The sequence below is a fragment of the Vulpes lagopus genome, chromosome 10, assembly GCF_018345385.1.
Source record: "Vulpes lagopus strain Blue_001 chromosome 10, ASM1834538v1, whole genome shotgun sequence".
NCBI classification, from domain to species: Eukaryota; Metazoa; Chordata; class Mammalia; order Carnivora; family Canidae; genus Vulpes; species Vulpes lagopus.
In genome coordinates this window covers 3541045-3559955 of record NC_054833.1, presented here as the reverse complement: position 1 = coordinate 3559955, position 18911 = coordinate 3541045, and the positions used below count along the sequence as shown (strand labels likewise).

Genomic DNA, 18911 nt, shown 5'->3' with positions numbered 1-18911 from the left:
AGCCCTGGCTCAGATGGTAACTGTACCTGGCAGGAGATGGTGACGTTGGGGCAAGCAGCCATTCCTCCTTGTTTGGAGCCGAAGTAGACGTACACTGCACCCTGGGCAAAAGGCAAGCCACGGGGTGGTCAGAAGGCCTGGGTGGCAACCCAAGAACCTCAACCACAGGATAGACGGGTGACAATGACATAAATCACCCGAGTCCCTACTGTCAGAAGCTCAGTGACAGTCAGAAACCAGGCCTGTGCGTTTGCTGCTGGGCTTAACATGGTTTTTCAGTCTGTCACTTCCATCAGACTGTTGGAGACCCCAATGCTGAAACAGTCACTCTTACCCTTGCCCACCGTGCACACTTGTTCAGTGTGCTGGACAACTGGCCCGCCTGCCTTCCTTTGTGAGCCCAGCTTTGTTTCTGACGCCTCCATGAGGCCCTCCCTGACCCAGCCCATGACTCTTCCAAACATGACTGGTCGTGTGGCCAGCATCCATTTGCCTTGAGACACAGGCCATCATTTGTGGTCACAAACCAGTTCCTAGCTTATAGCTTGCTGGTCTCCCTCCTCACTCATTATAGAAGCGTCTGTGTTCCACCACGAGCCAAGGGCAGGGAAGACCGTGATAAATGAGACCACACTCTATCCTCCCGAAAAGCTGGCCAATGGCCAATGACACCGTGGCGTGGAAGGTACTAGAGTAGAGGCAAAGGATGTGGAGTAGGACAGCAAGGTGTGGCTGGATGACAGCTCCTGCATAGGTGCCATATCAGGACCTTCCAGGTGGAGGGAGCTGTCTGACCCACATCCTCAAGCGAGGGGGCCTGTGAGACTGAAGATGACAAACGGCTCACAGTGTAGAAGCAGAGAATGAGGAGGTAGGGAAGCTGAGCTCATGGCAGGTAGACAGTGATGAAGGGCCTTTGCCCTTTGGGGTCACATAGGGCAAAGAAGCTGGTGCCCAGCCGTGTACAGGGCCCACATAGACGAGAGCCTCCATTCCAGGACCCAGGATCTCAGTGAGGAACCAGGGGTTGGTGGGTTCTGTGCATGAGAGAGAGGGTCTGGGGAGGTTACCACTCTGCTGGGATGACGGCGGGGGGGGGGGGGGCCTGGAGTGGCTGGAATTTCCATCCCCCTAATTAGCATTCAGCATCTTGGGGGGGGGGGGAGTAAAATTTCTGGTGGAATTAGGAAAACTGGGAGGTCAAACAAAGGCCAGGGAGGCAGGAAGTGGGCACCGCCAGGTAACCCAAGGTCACGTCAAGGACCCTAGCGGGGGGGGGGGGGGTGCCTGAGATCGTCTTCCTACAGATGCTGGCTCGGCCCAGGTGGCTGTCTGCTTTCTACAGAGGCTGCACCCTGCCCCGCCTCCCCCTCCCTGAGGTCCCCACTCCCCCACCGGCTGCAGCCTTACCGTGTAGGTGAGCTGCTCAGAGCCCACTGATGGCGCTCCCACGGCCAGGTCAGGCACGCCGTCCTGGTTGAAGTCCAACACAGCCACAGCCGAGCCAAACCGACCTGAGGACTGAAGAGGCACATGTGACCCACCCCTGGCTGAGCCACAGCCTTCGGATGAGCACGCGATCCCCTGGGAGTACAGAGACCTGGACACCCGACCTGGAAGCCCAGGCCAAGGGACAAATCTGCTGCAACTGTGATAGACCTGCCACCCGCCCATGGGATGGCTCTGCCCCAAGGACCTTCTTGGCCTGTCAGCTTTGAGGGGAAGACGAGGTGCCAGAGAGAAACGGGTCCGTTTCCACAAGGTCTAGGGTTTTAGAAAATGGTCTAGTGTCCACTGTGCCCTGCAATAAGGGCCAGGCTCCCTTTGGAAAGGAACCAAAATAATAACCGCACACACCAGCAATGCTAGCTAACATGTGATCAGCACTCAGGGGGTTCTAGAGCCACACTGTCCAGCGCGGTGGCCCCTGGCGACATGTGGCTACCATAGTTACACTCGGGTTAAATAAACTAGAAACTCAGCCCCTCAGAGCCACTAGGTGCCTTGCAGATGCTCAGAAGCCAGGGCACTTAGTGGCTTTCCTCTTGGCGGCACCGCTACAGAACACCTGTACTGGCGCAGAAAGTTCTGTTGGACGGCACTGCCAGAGACGCCGCTCTGAGCACCTGACACACAGGAGGGCAGGCGCTTTTATTGCCTCCACGTGCACGGTTTACAAGCGGAAAACCCGCTCCCATCGGGGACCATTTCCTTCCAAGATGGATTTTCTCCATCTCGCATCTCCCACTCTCTAGAATCAGCCCAGACCGAAAAGCAACACTTGGTTCCCCTACTGTTTCACAACATCTAGAACAAGGAGTGCTCTTGCACAAGGGGAGGTTTGCCACATACGTGGGGCCCAGAACCTGCATCAATTACTGATTGGCCAATCGTGCTGCACCTGCAAACAATGGCATCTGTGAAGATGCCTTCGTACAGGGCGGGAAACTCGATAAACCAGAAAGGATTGCTCCAGGACACAGAGCACTTCAGGGCAGCCGGTGAGAGCGCCTGCCAGCTGCAGGCGACCCGTGCCTTCCCCACCAGGGGCACCATCAGGCCCTCCTGCGGGTACCCCCTCATCCCTCCACAAGCACTGAATCCTTGAGCAAACGCTTGAGATGGCTCCTCCTAATCCTTCATCCTTGCAGCTGGGGACACAGGGACGGGGAAACTGGGTAAGCAGCGTGTGGGAACTCCGTACAGCTTTTCTGTGAAACACACATTCTTACAAAACAAAAATTTACATATAAAAAGAGGGAAGCTTAAAAGAAGGAGAGGGGGATGTTTTGTAATATCAAGAAATCACACCCTGACCGGCTAATCAAAGCAGCTCCAAGTAAATGGCAGGTGTGCTTTTGGCAGGTATCTGACTAGCCGTTCAGTTAACGACAGGATGAGATAAATGGAGTGAACAGGTTTTTCAAAATGAGAAGAGTTACAGGGACGTAGGCCACCAGCTGTTTGCCGCTCTCGTCATCCTTGTCACTGGCTATTCACTTGGAGAATCCGCCACGGACGATGCGCAGCAGCTTACAGACTCTAAAAGGGAAAATCAGGGACAGGTGCCTCACCTGGAAGCCCTCCAGGATCACATGGGCCTCCTTGTCCAGATCCAGGTCGATGGGGGGCAGGCCCAGGTCATTGCCGTAGAGGAGGTATATGCGCCCAACTTGGACGTGGCCGGGGCGGCTGTAGCCCGGGGCGCCCACCACCAGGTCGCCGTACCCGTCCTGGTTGAGGTCAGCCGAGGCCATTGCCCTGCAGGGGAGAAGAGAGGACCCCCCCACACTGCTCTCCTGTATCTGCTGAGCGCTCCGGGTGAGGCAGTCTCCTGCTTCTTTCCTCCCCAGAACCCAACCCTCGAACTGCCCCCTGTACTGTAAATGTTTGTAAATGTTTGTAAATGTTTTACAGTTTGTAAAACTGTAAATGTTTTTGCCCTGCCTGACAGCGGGGAATCTCTCTTCTGAGGTTGTGTCGTTTGTGTGACTCAGGCTTGCTCTCCAAGAAGCACAGCACTGGAGATGCGAAGGCCTCTGGGTATTTCTGAACCTTAGGACCCAAGCAGGTGTGAAGCATCTTCACAAGGCACCGCGTCTGGTATGCAGAACCCGGAGCGGCTAAGCGCGATCCCGGGCTCCCCCAGAACACAGGGGAAAGCTGCACCCGGCCAACGGCAGGGGCTGCGTCCGAGTGACCAGGTAACAAACAACTGAATGGGGCCTGAGACAAGCATGTGTTAAGTGTGTCCTGTTCTTTCTACCATAACTGCATAAGGTACCTCGTACTGTGAAGAAATTGAATGTTCAACGTCTTTCATAGATGAGTCTTTCTAAATGAGTCTATGGCCTACCAGTTATAGAGCAACGGCTCAAATATCTGTTGGAGCAGCCAGAAGGACCAGAAATCACCTATTTCTTCTAGTTCTTATGGCCACATAAAGACTCAATGGCAGAACAGAGGAAAAAGAGAAAAGAAGTCTCTGAAGGGGTTGATGCCAGGTGAGAGGGCCCTGGGGCCAGTCCCTGCACTCCTGGGGCTGGATGCCCAGGATGGATCTCTGTAGCACCCCTGGGGCCAGCAGGCCCCCCAGGGGGCCTTCTTTGGCTCTTTCAGGAAGGCAGCCAAGAAGACCCATTATGCACAAGTGAACCACCAATAAACACAACATTCACCTCCTGCACCTGTGCTGGGGTTGAACGCGTCAGTGACCCAAGACAGAAGGGCTGTCAGCACATTGTTCCAAGGGAAACTGTCATTTGGATTTAAGAAATGTGGTTGAAACCCCCCCCCCCCCCAAAACCCCCAGGAAACAGTCCCCTTTCTATCCTTGGGCTTGGTTTTGGTTATTAAAATCAGAGGAATCCCCAACATTCTATTTATAAAATTACAGTGGTGTACTCAACTTTAGTCATAGGAAGGGATGATGTTCCACTCACTGTAAGAGCTCTGTTTATACGCTTCTAGTATCATTAGATTCCCAAAAGTCTGTGACATTAGGTCTTTAAGAACATCAAAGCTTTATAATCGTTCTACAACACCTCATCTTTGTAATTATTCAGTAAAGTGAAAGCTCCTTGAATTTTTTTTTTGCTCCTTGTATTTAAACACATTATGACCAATTTTGAGGAGATAGTTTCATCTTTACAATAACTTGACCACTAAATTAATGTTTCTGTTGATGATGAATTGATTGGAATACAAGGAGCCAAGAGGTGCCGTCTATACCATCTATTGAATGACTGAGTGGACTTCATACTGAAGGCAGCTGTTGGGTGTAGGAGAAATTGATACTTACCAACCAAGTCTTGCATAGGGAAAAGACAGGTAATAAGAGGCCAAAGGGTTGGAGACATGTTTCCATGACTGCTGAGCGCCTGTAAACATTGTCCGTATGTTCCTTTCCAAAGCCTGGTACATAAAAGTCAGGGAATCCTGGAAAAACAAAAATCATTGTAGGCAGATAAAAACACATGGCAAAATCAACACAACTATTATTTCCTGTCAAAAGTAGGAGACTTTCTAAAGGAAAATCATGTTGACAAGTGCTCAAGAATAAAGCATTGGTTCCTATCAATAAGTAAGATCACTTGGGATGAGCAATGCGGGCAGGGAAATCACAGTCCCCAATAAGCACCAAGGGGGGCAGATACAGCCCTAGAGTTCACACCAGCATGGCAAGAAAGAGTCAGCTAGGCCTTAACCTGAACCAATGTCGAGAGAGTCTGAACTAACCTGCAGAACGTAACAAGATAAATGTAATGGATTAAACACCTTAAAAGTTTATTCAACCTAGATCTATGACTCTATTTGTGTTTATGGGTGTGTGTGTATGTATTTTCCCCCAAATGAACTGGAACAAAACCAGGATGCTAAAAATAGCCTCCAAAATCAAATGGAGGGGCTGCTGTATTTGCTTCAAGCACGAGAGTTCATCTGCAAAGCCTGGAACGAGGGGAGGGTGAGTCCCCAGACTGGGATGCTAACATGCCCCGAAGAACCTGGCCCCATACTAGATGCCTCCATGTCCAAGGGATACAACTCTAAATCCACTCAAGGGCCACAGGAGACCACACAGGAACTCCAGGGGCTGCCTGGAGCGGAATTGGCTCAGAGCGGTGGGCTCCCTGCAGCGCTTGGGCTCCAGGGAAGAGCCGGCGAAGGGCCCTGCAGGAAGGGGCTGTGCCTTTTCCCCTCTCACCCCTCTGGCAGGCAGGCTGCCCATGGACGCTCATCCAAACGCCCAGCTCTACCTTGCTTGTTCATCCAGGGAGCACCTAATCAGCTCCTAGAGGGGTGCCAGGCACCAGGAGAGTTGTGGGAATAGAAAGCCCCTCCCCTCCAGGACTCACCCTTTTGTAAAGGAAACAGATCCAAGAAACTATAGGACAAAATGGTAAGTCTGTGATAGAGGGTCCCATGACATAATGCACGGAGCCCACGCAAAGTGAAATCACAGAGCCCCTGGTTCAAAAGTTATTACGAATTTTTTTTTAAGATTTTATTCATTTGAGAGAAAGCACGTTCGAAAACGGAGGGAGAAAGGGTCTGAAGCAGACTCACTGAGCAGGGAGCCCAACTCGGGGCTTGATCCCACAAAAGCCAGACCATGACCTGAGCCCAAACCAAGAGTCAGAGGCTCAATGGACTGAGGCACCCAGGCACCCCTAAGTTATTAAGCATTGTAAGGCAGTGAGAGCAGAGCACTAACCCAAGTGTGGGGCCCTTCTCAGGGCATCCATGGCCCCCCCGGGTGATAGCACAGGTTGCACACCCACAACGCAGGCCTGCCCAGGCCCAGGCCCAGGCCCAGCTCCCACAGGCACAGTTATACTCTTTATGAACCCACTTCTAGATGTTAAGAGCCCTTCACAATCCAACACCTGCTTCCCTTCCCAATCCTCTCCTAACACCTTGTATCCCTTGTCTTGTTTTCCAGGCAAACTCTTATCTCCAAATATCCCCAAACATTCCCAAGAAATATATTCTCACTGTTGAAATACTATCTGCTAGTCAAGACCTAACCCAAAGACCACCTTTGCCATGAAGCCTTCTCTGATTCACAGTGGAGATAGAAGTTTTATCTTAAAAAGTATTCCCCACCCACATGTTTCTTGTTGCATTCTACTTACGTATGATTATTTATTGATCACCCCAGTTAGACAAATTTTCTAAAGATGAGAGTCCCTTTCCCTGTCATCTTATACTCCCTAGTCAAGTATCTGACACTTAAAAGGTGATCTCCCGGATGGATTTCATACACAGTGAACCCCTGCCAGGGGCTCTGTGCAGTGAGCCTACAATACTGCTGACACAGTTTTCCCAAGGATGAAGCAGGACTGGCCTGGGTGCCAGGGCCACCTCAGGCTTCACTGGACTTGCCAAAGGCCACGGAGATTCAGACCCACACCCCAGAACATCTCTGGAAAAAAACAGATTTGGAGGCCAAAGATATTTGTGGCCTGGCACATGGGCAGGCGACTCTCAGCGAGGGATTAAACACCAGTGAGTCCACAGGACAACATTGCGGGGGCAGCAGGTTCCTCTTCCCCAACCCAAGCAAAATTTCTTACCGAGGTCCAGGAATCCACACTAAAGGACACACCTCTTTGGGTATATTTTATATTTTTCCCAACATCTTTAGTTAGGTATGCAGTCAAGTTCCTATGGAAATCATTTTTCTGTACTCTAGAGCTGTGAGAAAGGGAGAACAAACAAAATGAGTGAACGACAGGCCCCTGAATAACGGCGTTGAAGAATATACCAAGTTGATCACAGGTTGGAGACCATAAAGTTCTAATATCTGGAAGCTGAAGGAGAAAAACCTTCATCGGACATTCCACAGAATTTTAGTGAACATGTTTCCAAGGCTTAAAAGCCTGTCCTTATCAAAAATACTTCCCAGAGCCTCGAAGTCCTATAGCATAAAAGGTGTGAATTTCTTCCAGATTATTAAAAAGTATCAAAGGTGTTTTAGTATTTCACACACGTGGTCAAGAAACAGTCTGTAGCTATTTGGGAAACTGTGTGTGGGCACACGGATTTATCTTCAAAGACATGCAAGAATGAATCATACAATGAAAGTATATTTTCAAATTCTTGCATTCTAAAGAGACTACAAGCCTGATGCCTAGAGGAGCCACACAGGCTTCAGAAGTGATGGAAATGGAACCCTACAGAACAGGAATGAACAGAGGGGCCCATGTAAACTGCCGTCAGTGTAGGGACTCTAACGATCTAGACACTGCACACCCCATCTAAAGGCATAGAAAGAAAAGAAAAGAAAAGAAAAGAAAAGAAAAGAAAAGAAAAGAGAAAAAAGAAAAGAAGGAGGGAGGGAAGGGAAGGGAAGAAGGAGAGAAAAAGGGAGAGAAAGAAAGAGAAAAAGAAACGGAGGGAAAGGAAGACAGAAAGAGAAAGATTTGGGATTTATAGAGAAACAAATGTTCAAATTCCATCTGCCATTTACAGCCATGTGATTTTAAACAAGTTGAAAGAAAGCAAAGCAAAACAAAAAGACAATTTAAATAAATCAGACTGCAGGGGCTTACCTGAATCTTCCTGTTCCTCCACGCTCCACGCTCCAAGCTCCACGCTTCCTCTTTATTACCTTAGGACCCTTCACTGCTCTGCCCTGTTTGAGTATCTAACCCTTGCTCACACAAACTATCTCAGTTGAAACACTACTTCTTCACCAAGAGCCCTCATATGACAGGATTGGGATGCTCTGGGGTGCATCCCTTTCCCTCCTAACACTTGAGAGTAGTTATGGGTTCGGTTCTGGGTCCATGCACCTGCCAAATGCACACTCCAGGAGAGCAGAAACACTCTCTGTCCCACGCATAGTGAGGCCTTAGCACCCAAACCCGCTCCTGGCAGCTAGGGATGAGGAAATATTGCTTTATTAATGTTTATAATATTAACACAGCTTTTAAGTGCATGTGGTTGGGAATACATACCACCTCTCAGAATACAAATCAGGACCACTGGCCTTCTTCCTCAGAAACTCCCTGGAAATCTCACCCTGTCTCATCCATAAATGACTTTTTCAGGGTGAAATCTGGGAAAAGGTTATGAGTGATAATAAGGAAAGTAAGAATATTATTAACTGCCATTTTTATTGTTTATTGAACAACTTAACTGATATGACCTAGTTGCATTAAACTTAACTTTACCTCCATTCTTGCACACCACCCAGACCATGATTTTGGGAATACGCACATGTGATTTTTCTATTTTGTCAAAGGAGGAAGCTATACCTCAAAAAAAAACATTAAGTGATTGAAAATCACATGGCTGTAAGTGGCAGAACTGGAATTTGAACCTCCGTCTATACATCCCATGCCTTCAGTGTCTACTGAGCATCTCTCTGGGCAAGATTTTTTTTTAATATTTTATTAATTTATGGGGAGGGTGATGGAGGAGAAGGAGGAGCGAGAGGCAGACCACACTGAGTATAGGGCCCAACAGGAGACTCGACCTCAGGACCCCGAGATCATGACCTGAGCCAAAACCATAAGTCAGAAGCTTCACTGACTGAGCCCCCAGGCACCCCAAGATCATCTCTATGAATATTTTTGGAATCCACTTACCCCTGGGTGCTTGTTTTTTGGCCGCCACATGCAATGAACAGAGGGTTCTCGGGCAGGTTGCAGTCACTGGGGAAATAGTCAAAGGAATCAAGCATGTACCTACCTCCTTTTCAAGCATGAATGTTACTGACAATAGGTGGTGCACTTCACACCGCCTCCTGCAGAGGGGTGCAGGGTGTTCATCAAGGAACCTAACACAACTCGGAAGAAAACATGGTCCTACTTGACAGGGCAGGTGAGTTGAGTGCAGGCAGCACTACAGTAACACAGCCCCACGCTCCAGTCACCCCGACTCACAACCTGTCCCCCGGCCCCACTCCACCTGCTGAGTGACCCCACACTAACACGAACTGGCCAGGAGTTCAAGATGGAAAAAAAACAGACTCCCAACTGCACCCCGTCTCTGCCAATGATGCCCATTTCTGCTCCAATAGGTCTTACTTTCTCAATCTCATTTCTTTAAAAACAAAGATCTGTAAACAGACAAGGCCACCGAGAGAATGGAAGAAGTGAATTTTCCCTGGACTCTGAAAGGAAGTGCTCAGTGCGGGGTGCAGAGTATGACATTAGAAGAGTCTGCTCTGGAGGAAGATCTGACGGGGTCAGTAGGGAGCCTTCCCTACAGGCCAGGAGTCAGAAAACAAGGTGGGGAGAAGCTGAAGGCAAACTTCTATCAAAATCTTTCTGAGGGCCAGCTTTAAGCTTAGGAAAAGATTCCTCCTCAAGGTCCCACCAGGATTCGGATGGGAATTCCTCAAATGCCACAACCAGGATCCAGACAGCAGCCTTGCAACAGAAGCACTACAGTTATCAATAGCTTTTTAATTACGTAGAGCTCTGGCTGGGAACGTAACCACCATTTTCTCACGGTTTCTTTAAAAAGATACAGCTTCAAGCAACAAATGTGCTTTGGAAGATCATTCTCAGCTAAAAAATGCTTATAATATGGAAATGTGTACATGTTTCCTTCACTCATGAATTTGTATCCTCTTTCCTGGGAGCCTTCTCCAAATTTCCCATAAAGCTCCATGAATTTTTTTTTTTTTAAGATTTTATTTATTTATTCATGAGAGACAGAAAGAGAGAGGGGGGCAGAGACACAGGCAGAGAGAGAAGCAGGCTCCCTGCAGGGAACCTGACATGGGACTCAATCCTGGGTCTCCAGGATCACACCCTGGACCGAAGGCAGCGCTAAACCGCTGAGCCACCCGGGCTGCCAAAAGCTCCATAAATTCTGATGAATCTCCCTTTGTCTATGTGTGTAAAGTGCCATCAATCCATGCACTTTTCTGCCTTGACAAGTTAGAATATCAAGAGACAAATCTATTTCTTCTCAAATAGTTCTCCTAATGGAAGAATAAAGTCTAGCCATCTGAGCTGTTTGGACAACCTAACCAAACACCACAGCTGTTCTCCACTTAAGGACCATTACACATGGATTTTATAAAACAAATAAATGCAGGTCATTCACACTCACATGACCAATATAAACTTAACTTCCTTCCAATAAAAAATATAATACTAGTAGCCAACATGTATTAAGTGCTAAATCATTTACAGAGTGACCTCACATGCTCCTCCCACATCCCCATGATAAAGAGAGAATTATTATTCACCCCATTTCACAGATGACAAAACAAAGCTTAGGGAGGTTTAGCTACTTGCTTGGGATAACTCAGCAGTGAGAGGAAGGTCTTGCAAATTCCAAAGCCCATCCTCTATCATTGTGTACATCTAAAAACACACAGCCACAGAGGGAGAGCCTGGAGTGTTCACAGGAGGCTTGTTTCATTATTTTAAAAAATAGTATTTATATTGGATTATTTATGTTACTGTTTACCAACTGTTTAAAACAGGTTTAATATTTACAGCCTAATGTCAAATTTATCATGCAAGGGAATTTTGTTTCAAATCACAATGTATAATTATGGTCAACATTCTTTGAATACTAGCAAAAGCTTTTAAGGGCAAAAGAACATCATCCAGCATAGAATATCCTAAAGTTACAAGTATTCAGGCCCCTCCAATTTAGAACATCTGCCCAACGCTCCTCAGCCTGGAACAACTGCCTGGTGCAGACTCAGCTCTAGAACCATCTTTCCCACTCCATGGCTGCTGCTTGAGCTTCACACCCTGCCCTTTCCTGCATGGGGTGCTCCCTCCACTGCTCCCTCTCCAGACCCCCACTGCACCCCACTTGGTTTGGCAGCCTGGGAGGGCTGCACAGACAGTGGACCGGTTGGATCTGAGCTGGATCTGAGAGGATCCTTAGCTCTCTCCTACAGCAGGGAGACTGTGAGCCTACAGGTCTATTGCAGCTGGAAGTAGGGTACTGCAGTCTACCCTGGTCTACATGCCCTGGTTCACGTCTCTGGCTAACACTCATCCTGGACATGCAGGGCAGGAGCAGAAAAGGAGCTGGAACCCAGACACCATTCTATATGGGCTGAATGTCAGACTCCACCAGAAGGCTGTGATTTACAAATCCATCCATTTCTGATTTTACTTGGGTCAGTGAAGTGCTCTTTGAAACCCTTTGAACCTGAGATGGCAGCAGGGGGAGAGGAGGCTCACTGAGCCAGGCTGCTGGAGCCTGTGCACAGCACCAGTCCTCCCTGAAGAAGAGACACAGCCACAGTTCTTCAAGATCCCCCTCCTCTCTGTCCCTAAAACAGGAGACAGCAGCACATGTCACCAGATGGGAGTGCACCTGGGTTCTGAGATGACCATTTCCATTCTTCTCCTCCTTAGTTAGGACAGGCTAGCACTTCTTGAGACCTTTGCATTTGCTCAGTTGGAAATGTGAGAGCAGCACCAGGGAAGGGAGGGAAGAGGCAGAAGTGGCTGGTCGAGGAGGGACGGCAGTATCTCACCTGGTCCCATTCTCTAACATGAAGCTCATCAGACGGTAGATGTTAGTGGACCAAAACGCCATGTCATCCAGTCCTCCCAGGAAATATTCTTGGAATTGTTCCACCAAAAATGGGGACTTTCTGGAGAAAGTGGGATAAAGCTATGGCACAGAAAAAGAAAACTTATCAATAGGTGCTCTTTCTGGTATCTTTACAATCCTTTAAAATTTTGAAGAATAAAACCCTTACCTTGGAAATAGCTAACATCTCACCATACCTGCAACATGAACAAAATTTTTGCCTGTTGAGTTTGATTTGTACAAAGAATTGAAGCAAATAAAGAAGAAGCTCCATCAACATCTATCTACTCTCATGCAACTGCTTTCAAATAAGCAAAAATCCAGAAATCCAAACTCCAACTCAGGAAACTGAAATATCAAAAAGTGCGCTAAGGAAATTCACATGAAAATCAGCTAAAAATTCTCCTCTGGGTCACACCTACATTTCCAAGAACTGAAGGTATGAACAGTCAACAATTGCACTTTTGGTGATGACTTCTCGGCCATAGAGTTTCTTGTAAATTCCCAGCAGATCTTCAATGGGCACATACCTGAGAAAAGCATTGGAATAAAATATGATTCTGAAATTAAAGAGGATTTAGGCATGATTATTACATGCCAGGGCTTTCGGTGAACTATTTATTTAATCCTACCTACAAGCCCAGGTACCCACTGGACATAAGAGGACACTAAAGCACAGAAAAGTGAATTGACTTCCCTAAAGTTGCAGAGCAAACTTAATTCAGTATTTATGAAGGTACATTTGAAGACAGAAAACTAACTATAAAGTATGAAAAGGAAGTTTAGTCTTGTGAATTCACAGTTCAAGAAGCAATATATTTTTATTTTTTGGAGCACTGAATTATTCTCAAATGTTATTACTGTTATTTTTTGAGAAAGAGAGCGAGAGCAAGGAGGGGAGGAAGAGAGGGAGAGAGAGGGTTTTAGGAAGGCCCCATGCCCAGTGTGGAGCCAACACAGGGCTGAGATCAGGACTTGAGCCAAAATCAAGAATCAGATGCTTAACCGACTTAGCCAGCCAGGTGCCCCAAAAGTTATTATTTTTAAAAATATCAAAAATGGCTCCTCACCCCAACATCCTGGTTTTAGAATACACAGTGTAAAGTGACAAAGAGAATTCCAAGTCAGACTTTTGGTTGACAGCTACTCATTATTTCAGTTGGAAGAAGAGTAGCATACATGAGCTTAATGCTGAACCATCTTCCATCTGGATTTCTGAAGCCTTTGAGTATACTGGAGAGAAACCACAACCAAATAAAATGTGATTATAGTATATGTATAAGAAAGAATCTATGGAGATATCCACTTTTTAATTTACAAGAGCACCAGAGTGGTCCTCCCAATAAAAATAGCTCTAGGCTGGACAAAATAACAAAAATATTTTTTTAGATGAATCATTGTGCTAGCAAGGAAGTGAAAAATTTCCAAAGACAGCACAAATTGAAACTGGAAACTTTAAGAGGTAAGAGCAGAAGCCAGCCTTTGCCCTGAGCACTTGGAGATTTTTCCGATGGCTGCGTTGTATGCAGGAGATGTGGGCTGAAGTGTAGGAACTAGCCAAAGCAGCCCATCTCAGAGGAGACTCCACTAAAGGCTATACCCAATGCATGAGTATTAGGTAGAAACAAACCCAACCTATTAAAAAGAACAACAAAGAAATTGGTCTTCATCTTGACAATAGATAGAGAAGGGCAAAATATCTCTCCCACTAAAATTGGTAATTACTACCAGTCCCACAAATGATCTGTCTGCATTCATCCCATCTCTGTAATCAAGAAAACTTCAAGGGCTGAATGTAATTCGGTGTGGTCTTAGATTAATGTGCCTCAAGGCAGCCTTCAGAAATCCAGACAAACCCTCACTGGAGATGCAATTCTATGTCCATCCATGAGTAATTAGAGAACTGTGGGACATAACCAAGTAAGCCAGCATGATTACAGTAAGAGTTGCTAAAGTAGACTTGAAGGCAGTAAGCATTCATTAGAGATGAGAAGGGTCAGTATATCATGACGAAAGGTTCAACTCACCAGAAAGACATAAGATTTTTACACTGGAAGGTACCTGCCAACATATCTTCAAAACAATAAACACCAATTTGACAGAACTTCAAGGAGAAATGGAAAAAATATCCACCATTGGTGAGGGAAATTTTTTTTTAATTTTTATTTATTTTTGATAGTCACAGAGAGAGAGAGAGGCAGAGACATAGGCAGAGGGAGAAGCAGGCTCCATGCACTGGGAGCCCGACGTGGGATTCGATCCCGGGTCTCCAGGATCGCGCCCTGGGCCAAAGGCAGGCGCTAAACCGCTGCGCCACCCAGGGATCCCGGTGAGGGAAATTTTTTAACAAGGTTTTTCTCTCAGTAGTTATTAGATTGACCTAATATAAAATAAAAAGGCTATTTTATTTATAATTTTAACAGTAAATTTAATAAGCTTACACTAATAAGCATATATGTAACATTAGGTAAAAAATTGGAGAACATTCTTTTCAAACGCAGATGGGATATTTACAAGAGTTGATTATATGCTGGACCTTAAATCAAGGCTCAACAGGAGACTCCTGGCAAAGACGGCAGAGTAGGAGGACCCTAGATTGATCTCATCTCACAGATATAACTAAACAACCACCACATCAATGCAAACGACCCAGAAAACAACCCAAAGAATGGCAGAAGAGTGGTGCCTGGCTGGCTTAGTTGGAAGAGCAAGCAACTCTTGATATCAGGGTTGTGAGTTTGAGCCCCATGTTGGAGATAGAGATTACTAAAATTAATTAAGTAATTAATTTAAAAAAAACAATAACAACAACAAAGACTGGGAGAAGAAACCCCACAACTAAATGTAGTGAAGAGTCCACATCGAGGAGAGTAGAAAGTGCAGAGATGGAGTGGGGGTGCTAAACCCCACAGGTCTGGCCACCAGAGGGAGGAAGCCATGGTTTTGGGGTGGGGTGAGAAGCAGATCATCACACTGGGGAGCCTTCAAGAGTGAGCTATAGCTCCATAACATTTGGTTTTGAAAATGAGAGCAGCTGAATTTTCTGAGTGCTAGCCAGTGGAACATAAAGACTGGAACTTAAAAAAAAAAAAAAAAATCAGTGGGCGTGGCTTTAGAAGAGCCCAGAGGGTGACAAGAAGCTGAGTCTCTGCCCTTAGAGAGATAGCATGACAAACAGTCTGCAGAGATAGAACACAGAAGCAGTAGTTTAAAAAGTGTAGAGGAAAAAAAGTAGGGGGCATAAAAGAGGGAGAGTGAGTTACTAATCTCAAGAGTTCACTGAGGAACTTTTCCAGGAACAGAGAACCGACAGGCACCATTTCCCTCTCCCACTCACCAGCATAAACAAATGTGGGAACCAGCACAGCACCAGATTTTACTACCCGACTTGCATACACCACACTCTGCCCCCTCCAGCAGGGCCCATCTTAATCCCAGTGCTGCAGATCCCCTCACCCAGAACACAGGCACAAACTTTGCCAACACTGTGTCTCTCAACCTCCCAGAGAGGACTTGTGCACCTTGCTAAAACTGCACCCTCTGCCCGTGTGTACTGTGCAGAGCAGCCTCAGTCTCTCCACAGCAGCTGTGCATCCCCTGTGGAAGAGGCCTGGGGTACACAGCTTGAAGCAGCACACCACTGCCTTCATGAGTCATGGAGCAGCCCCAGTGAGCCCCAGTCTTTGGGGCTGCAGGTCCCCCATGGAAGAGGACCCACACCATCATCTTAAAAGTGCATACCTCAAAATAAATAATAAATAATAAAAAATTTTTTTAAAAAAGTGCATACCTCTGCCTAGTACTTTTAAGAGCAAGAGATGCAGCTGACCTTCCTAACAAAGAAAAACAGAGAGGAGACAGAAGAATATGTCCCAAATGAAAGAACAGGACAAAAATCACAGTAAGAGACCTAAGCAAAACAGAGATAAATAATATGACCAGAAGGGAATTTAAAGTAATGATCATAAAGGTACTCCCTGGACTTGAGAAAATACTAGAAGACATTAGAAGATCCTGAACATGGAGGGGAAAAAAAACCAATTGGAGAGGAAGACCACAATAATCCAAAGTATTTTTACTTTGGATTATTTATAGAATAAATAGCAAGCTAGAGGAAGCAGAAAAACAAATTAATGACCTGGAAGACAGAGTAATGGAAATTAACCAAGCTAAGCTGGTGAGAGAGAAATAATTATGCAAAACAAGAATAGACTTAGGGAACTCAGTGGCTCCATGAAGCATAATGACATTCACATTATAGGGATCCCAGTAGAAGAGAGAGAAGAGGGGGGGGGGGAGTAGAAAATTTATTTGAAGAAATAATAGCTGATATCTTCCCTAATGTGGGGAAGGAAACAGATATCGACATGCAGGAGGCACAGCGATATCCTCCCAAAACTCAAGGTAATCCAAACCAAGACACATATTAATTAAAATGGCAAAGAGTCATGATAAAGAAATAATTTAAAAGCAGCAAGAGAAAAAAAAGACAATTACATAGAAGAAAAATGTAATTTTTCATAAGGCTACCAGCTAATTTTTCAGCAGAAATTGCAAGCAAGAAGACAGTGGCATGATATATTCAAAGTGCTAAATGGGTAAAATCTGCAGCCAAGAATATTCTATACTGCAAGGTTGTCATTCAGAATAGAAGGAAAGATAAAGAATTTCCAGGCAAACAAAAACTAAAGAGGTTCATGACCAATAAACCAGCCCTGAAGAAAAAAAGGAATCCTTGAGTGGAAAGGAGAGACCATAAGTGATAGTATGAAAAGTAGGAAACACAAAAGCAGTAGAAATAAGTACATCTGTAAAAATCAGTCAAAGGATTTGCAAAATAAAAGGATGTAAATTATGACACCATATCCCTAAAATGGGAGTGGAGGGAGTAAAGATGGTTTCAAATTAAACAATCATTGGCTTAATACAGACTGCTATATGCAAAAGATGTTATATATAAACCTAATGGTAACCACAAGTCAAAAACCACTAATACATTTGCAAAAAATAAAGAGAAAGGAATCCAAGTATATTACAGAAATCCAACTAATCATGAGAAAAGACAGCAAGAGAAGGATCAGAAAAAAACTATAAAAAGCACCCCAAAATAAGTAACAAAATGGCACTAAATGCATACCTATTACTAATTACCTGGAATGTAAATGGGCTAAAGGCTCCAATCAAAAGACATAGGGTGACAGAATGGATAAAAACAAAAAAACAAAAAAACAAGACCCATCTACATGTTGCTTACAAGAGACTCCTCTCAGATAGAAAGATACCTGCAGACCAAAAGTGAGGAGATGGAGAAACAATTGTCATGCAAATGCAAAGCAAAAGCAAGTTAGGGTAGCATATTTATCCTGGACAAAATAGACTTTAAAACAAACACTATAAAAAATAAAAAGAATACAGTATAACAAGAGACAAAGGAAGGCCCTATGTAATCAAAAAGGTGACAATTCAACAAGAAGATATTGTAAATATCTTTGTAAATAATTATGCGTCTAACATGGGAACACCCTAACATCTAAAGCATAAATTGTAAATATTTATGCATCTAACATGGGAACACCCTAACATCTAAAGCAGTTAATAACAAATGTAAAGGAAGTAATTGATAATACAATAATGGTAGGGGACTTTAACACCCCACTTACATCAATGGACAGATAATCCAAATAAAAAAATCAAGAAAACATTGGCTTTAGGGACACTTGGGTGGCTCAGAGATTAAGCATCTTCGCCGCCTGGGTGGCTTAGTGGTTGAGCTTCTGCCTTCAGCTCAGGTCGTGATCCTGGGGTCCTGGGATCGAGTGCCACGTCAGGCTCCCTGCATGGAGCCTGCTTCTCCCTCTGCCTGTGTCTCTGCCTCTCTCTGTGTGTCTCCCATGAGTAAATAATAAAATCTTAAAAAAAAAAATAATCATCTGCCTTTGGCTGAGTTTGTGATCCCAGGGTCCTAGGATTGGGTCTTACATCAGGCTTCCAATGGGGAGCCTGCTTCTTCCTCTGCCTTGTCTCTGCATCTTTCTCTGTGTTTCTCATGAATAAATAAATAAAATCAAGAAAAGAAAGAAAGAAAGAAAGAAAGAAAGAAAGAAAGAAAGAAAGAAAGAAAGAAGAAAGAAAGAAAGAAGAAAAGAAAAGAAAAGAAAAGAAAGAAAAGAAAAAAGAAAAGAAAAGAAAAGAAAAGAAAAGAAAAGAAAAGAAAAGAAAAGAAAAAAGGGAGGAAAGAGAGGAAAGAAAGAAGAAAAGAAAGAATAATGGCTTTGAATGACACACTGGACCAAATGGATCTAACAGATACATTCAGAGCATTCCATCCTACAAAAAGCATACACATACTTTTCAAGTGCACGTCGAACATTCTCCAGTAGAGATCACATATCAGGCCACGAAACAAGCCTCCTCAAAAAGATCAAAGTCACACCATGCATCTTTTCTGACCACAATGCTATGAAACTAGAAATTATAAGAAAAAATCTGGAAGGAACACAAATACCTAGAGTTAAATAACATGCTACTAAACAATAAATTGGTCAACTGAGAAATCAAAATATAAATTATAGATTACACAGAAACAAATGAAAACTCACTACAAAATCTTTGGGAAGCAGCAAAAGCTGTTCTAAGAGGAGAGCATACAGCAATGCAGGCCTACTTCAAGAAGAAAAGTCTCTTGGGATGCCTGGATGGCTCAGTGGTTGAGCGTCTGCCTTCAGCTCAGGGCGTGATCCCACAGTCCCAGAATTGAGTCCCGCATCAGTTTCCCCTTGCTTCTCCCTCTGCCTAGGTCTCTGCCTCTCTCTCTCTGTGTCTCTCAAGAATTTATATATATATATACACACATATATATATAATATATATATTATAAGGCTTTA

At 45.1% G+C, this 18911-nt stretch overlaps 1 protein-coding gene across 6 annotated transcripts in view; it reads right to left on the bottom strand.

Annotated features, from left to right (window-relative positions):
- GPLD1 (glycosylphosphatidylinositol specific phospholipase D1) overlaps positions 1-18911 on the bottom strand; it is a 74569-nt gene that overhangs the window by 14404 nt on the left and 41254 nt on the right. For 5 of the 6 annotated variants that reach the window (XM_041770761.1, XM_041770763.1, XM_041770760.1 and 2 more), the window contains 9 exons: positions 12450-12557; positions 12197-12224; positions 11969-12108; positions 9096-9161; positions 7077-7197; positions 4802-4938; positions 3075-3261; positions 1411-1521; positions 27-101 (listed from right to left, as the gene is read on the bottom strand). In XM_041770761.1, the coding sequence (XP_041626695.1) occupies positions 27-101; positions 1411-1521; positions 3075-3261; positions 4802-4938; positions 7077-7197; positions 9096-9161; positions 11969-12108; positions 12197-12224; positions 12450-12557 (973 nt within the window). The remainder of the gene's footprint in view (positions 1-26; positions 102-1410; positions 1522-3074; positions 3262-4801; positions 4939-7076; positions 7198-9095; positions 9162-11968; positions 12109-12196; positions 12225-12449; positions 12558-18911) is intronic. The other variant, XM_041770764.1, reaches the window with a different exon arrangement.